General features: G+C 52.6%; 1 protein-coding gene across 1 annotated transcript in view; it reads left to right on the top strand.

Moving 5' to 3' along the window:
* The window catches only part of LOC134467091 (platelet endothelial cell adhesion molecule-like), a 22,802-nt gene that overhangs the window by 16,954 nt on the left and 848 nt on the right, over positions 1 to 5,000 (top strand). The window contains exons 9-10 of the mRNA XM_063221012.1: positions 1,249 to 1,524; positions 3,234 to 3,672. Of these exons, the coding sequence (XP_063077082.1) occupies positions 1,249 to 1,524; positions 3,234 to 3,526 (569 nt within the window). The 3' untranslated portion in view covers positions 3,527 to 3,672. The remainder of the gene's footprint in view (positions 1 to 1,248; positions 1,525 to 3,233; positions 3,673 to 5,000) is intronic.

Here is a 5,000-nt window from a genome sequence, read left to right as displayed (position 1 = left end):
TTAAATAAACTCATTTTGAGAATGCTTTTCATCGCAGAATGTCAGCACTTGATACAACCCCGAATATGTTTTTTTTCATATGAGAAGTGACTGAAGTGTTTCCCACGTCACTCATAGCGCTCTGTCAAAAGTTACATTTGGGGTTCTCTGACAGCGGACTGTGCAAGTGGTCACGAGAGATGACTAAAATAAGCATCGGCTGACTCGGGACATTATGATTAATTGAATTTAGTCCTACATAGAGACATCCTACCAGAATGTTATGTTGCAGGTAGAGATGCACCGGATCCTGATTTTTAGGATTCCGCCGGATACCGGATCCACTGCTTAAGATCTTGCCGGATCCGGAACCGGATACCGGATCCTACAAAAGGGTTGAAACACATAGCCAACTCGCACACGTGGGCCCCTTTTTATTACGTTGGTGCACACTATTTTTAAGACTCATTGGCTTACTGCCACACTGCCTTCAACGGCAGCTTACAAAGGACTTTCACTCCATGCAGCGATTGGGGTTGTGAAAGACTGACTGAAAAGCCTAGGCTACGTTAAAAGTAGAGATGCCCCAGATCCTGATTTTTAGGTAACTGCCGGATACCGGATCCACTGCTTAAGATCCTGCCGGATCCGGATAGTCTGAAAACCCCTATTATCCTGCCGGATCTGGAACAGGATCTTGGATCCTGTACTTCTCTAGTTGCAGGTGATGTTGGCAACTAGGCGGAACTGCACGATTACAGTATTGGCTACAGTGGGAACCAATCAGAGTGATCCCGCTCCTCTTTTCTACTTTCTCTTTCATTCTCTTATTCCACCCCTCTCTCCCTCTCTCCCCCTCTCCCTCCCTCCCTCTACTCTGTCTCTCCCTCCCTCTACTCTGTCCCCTCCTAACACTCTCTCTCCCCCTCTTCCTCCCTCCCTCCCTCGACTCTGTCTCTCCCTCCCTCTACTCTGTCCCCTCCTAACACTCCCTCTCTCCCCCTCTCCCTCCCTCCCTCCCTCCCTCGACTCTGTCTCTCCCTCCCTCTACTCTGTCCCCTCCTAACACTCCCTCTCTCCCCCTCTCCCTCTCTCCCTCCCTCCCTCTACTCCCTCTACTCCCTCCCCCTCTCCCTCTCTCCCTCCCTCCCTCCCTCTACTCTCTCCCTCTCTCTACTCCCTCCCTCCCTCCCTCTACTCCCTCTCTCCCCCTCTCCCTCCCTCTCCCTCCCCCCCTCCCTCCCTCCACTCTGCCCTCCCCCCTACCAGAGCTGTTCTCAGCCCCTGAGGTGTCCGTGCGCCCCCCGGTGGTGTTCGAGGGCGACAACTTCACGGTGTCCTGCTCCGTGCGGCGCCTGGTGGAGAACCGGGAGGCCGTGCTGCGATACCGCCTCTTCCACCAGGGGGCGCTGCTGCACCACGGGCAGCACTACACGGTCACGGCCGCCGTCAACGCGCACACGGACACCAACGGCCAGTACGTCTGCCAGGCCGAGGCCAAGGAGATCCTACGCAACAGCACCGCGCTCAGTGTCACCGCCAGGAGTGAGCGGCACGCACACACACATACACATAGACATACACACACTCACATAGACATACACACACTCACATAGACATACACACACTCACATAGACATACAGACAGACACACACACACACACACACACACACACGCGAACAAGCACACACATAGACATATACACACACACACACACACAGACCACCATAGACACACACATATATACACACACACATACATCGATATACAGACAGACACACACACAAACACACAGAAACAAACTCTCTCTCTCTCTCACACACACACACACACACACACACACACACACACACACACACACACACACAACAGCAGCGCGCTCAGTGTCACCGCCAGGAGTGAGCAGCACACACACACACACACACACACACACACACACACACACACACACACACACACACACATACACATATGCTGGACACGGATGTTAAGGACACAAAATCCGTGTCCAGGAGCACGGATTTTGCTAAAATTCCGTGCTCCTGGACACGGAATTATTTTCCGTGATGGACACACAGAATTGCTCTCTCTATACTCCCACAGCTCTATATTTCCACAGTCTTGTGTTTTCTCAGGATTTTTCTAATTTCATTTTTTTTTCTAAAAAAAAACATTTCTTACTGACAAGTTAGGGTTAGGGATTGTTTTGGTCTGGGCACAGCTAGTTTTCTTTCATTCATTACATGAATTTGATAGGGTATTTCTCAAAAATATGTCTTTAATGACAGGTTATGGTTACAGGTATGGTTAATCTTAATGAGGTTAAGGTTAGGGAATGTTTTGGTCAGGGCACAACTTAAATTCCTATAGCGTTATTTTGTTTAGGATTAGCATTTGGTATTTATTTTCTAATGATAGAGTTAACACAGTGCTGTGGGAATATAGAAAGCACTTCCATGTGAATCACAGAAAACAATTCCGTGTCCAGGAGCACAGAATTTTGGCAAAATCCATGCTCCTGGACACAGATTTCGTGTCCTTAACATCCGTGTCCAGGAGCACGGAATTGTTGGAGATCAATCTGACCCAAGGGCAACTGAGAGCTACCCGAGGGCAACTTAGAGCTACCCGAGGGCAAGTGAGAGCTACCCGAGGGCAAGTGAGAGCTACTCGAGGGCTACTTAGAGTTACCCGAGGGCTACTTGTTTGGTCACAATCCTATACTGATGTCTTGACATCATTCCCAAATCACACTATGATTGATAAGTTGCTTGTAGGTTATAAAGAAATAATCTCATATTTAAATTAAGAAAAACTTTAGCTGTGACTAAAATATTGTAGTTGCCACTGTGTACTAACATCCTTGGTGGGCACATCAGAAGCTCCTGGAGGGCTACTTGGCGCCCGCGGGCACCACGTTGGTGATGCCTGCAGTATATAAACGTACAGATAGACACATACACACATACCTGTACATGGACATACAGACAGCCACACACACAACATACAGACACACTAACGCACACATAGACATACAGAGAACCACACACACACACACACACACACAGCACACACATACAAACACACACATACAGTACAGAGGTACAGACACACTCGCACACATATAAATATGCATGCGCATACACATACAAAGCTTCACGCACACGCATGCATGCACGGGCGCACGCACACACACACACACACACACACACACACTCTCTCCAGCTCAACACATGTTTCTGTTGTACCGCAGTCTTGGCCTCTCAGCCGGCCATCAGCGCAAAGGGCGGGGTCATAATCGGGAGGCCGTTCCAAGTGGTTTGCCGTAGCGACAGAGGGAGCCTTCCCGTGACCTTCACCCTGATGAAAGGTCAAAGGTCATTGGGGTCGCAGGAGGTCAACGCCCTCTCGGCCGTCTTCAACGTGTCGGCGAACGCCGTGAGAGACGGGGCGGAGCTAGCCCAGCTGAACTGTCGCGCAGCCAATCACCCGGACCGAACGCCACTGCAGAGCCCGCCCCTACAGGCCAGTGTCATAGGTGAGTGACACCTTAGTCATCCAATCACCCGGACCGAACGCCACTGCAGAGCCCGCCCCTACAGGCCAGTGTCATAGGTGAGTGACACCTTAGTCATCCAATCACCCGGACCGAACGCCACTGCAGAGCCCGCCCCTACAGGCCAGTGTCATAGGTGAGTGACACCTTAGTCATCCAATCACCCGGACCGAACGCCACAGCAGAGCCCACCCCTACAGGCCAGTGTCATAGTGTCATAGGTCGGTGACACACCCCTACAGGCCATCATAAGTGTCATACATATCGAACCTGTTTGATATCTACGATTTGCAGTTGGTGACTCCTTTCTATCTTAGAAAGTCACACACGTCCAAGGTAATTTTGCCCGACAATCGCTTGAGATGGTCCTAGGGGGGTAACGTTCCACCACTTGTCTTTAAGTGGGCTTTCAGCCAATACTCAGGTAGTTTTAGCTTGCCTTAAAACTAACCGAAGAATGTTTCTCAATGTTTGCTCCCAAACTCACCTGATCCTCCATATCCCCATCCTCCCTCCTTCTCTATCCCATTCACCCTTTTTCACCCCCCGAACCCCTACTCCACCCATGCCCATGCCCACCCCCACTCGCCCCCAATCCACCTCACCATCCCATTTCCCAACTTCATCTGCCCCCCCCCCCCATCCACCTCACCATCCCATTTCCCAACTTCATCTGCCCCCCCCCCCCAAATCCACCTCACCCTCCCATTTCCCAACTTCATCTCGCGACCCCCTCCCATCCACCTCACCCTCCCACCCCCCCCCCAATCCACCTCACCCCCCCACCCCCCCCAAATCCACTTCACCCTCCCATTTCCTAACTTCACGTCCCCCCCCCCCTAGTTCCCATCTCCAATGCCTTGTTGACTCCCCCCCCCCCCCCCTAGTTCCCATCTCCAATGTCTCTCCATCTCCCCCCCCCCCCTAGTTCCCATCTCCAATGCCTCGTTGACTCTCCCCCCCCCCAGTTCCCATCTCCAATGCCTCGTTGACTCCCCCCCCCCCTAGTTCCCATCTCCAATGCCTCGTTGACTCTCCCCCCCCCCCCCCTAGTTCCCATCTCCAATGCCTCGTTGACTCCCCCCCCCTAGTTCCCATCTCCAATGCCTCGTTGACTCTCCCCCCCCCCCCCTAGTTCCCATCTCCAATGCCTCGTTGACTCCCCCCCCCCCCCTAGTTCCCATCTCCAATGCCTCGTTGACTCTCCCCCCCCCCCCTAGTTCCCATCTCCAATGCCTCGTTGACTCCCCCCCCCCCCTAGTTCCCATCTCCAATGCCTCGTTGACTCTCTCCATCCCCCCCCCCCCTAGTTCCCATCGCCAATGCCTCGTTGACTCTCTTCATCCCCCCCCCCCAGTTCCCCTCCCCAATACCTCGTTAACTCTCTCCATCCCCCCCCCCCCCTAGTTCCCATCTCCAATGCCTCGTTGACTCCCCCCCCCTAGTTCCCATCTCCAATGCCTC

This window comes from Engraulis encrasicolus, chromosome 17 (assembly GCF_034702125.1).
Source record: "Engraulis encrasicolus isolate BLACKSEA-1 chromosome 17, IST_EnEncr_1.0, whole genome shotgun sequence".
In the NCBI taxonomy this organism is placed as follows: Eukaryota; Metazoa; Chordata; class Actinopteri; order Clupeiformes; family Engraulidae; genus Engraulis; species Engraulis encrasicolus.
Note: the sequence above shows the minus strand (reverse complement) of the source record. Positions and strands in the feature narration are given on the sequence as shown.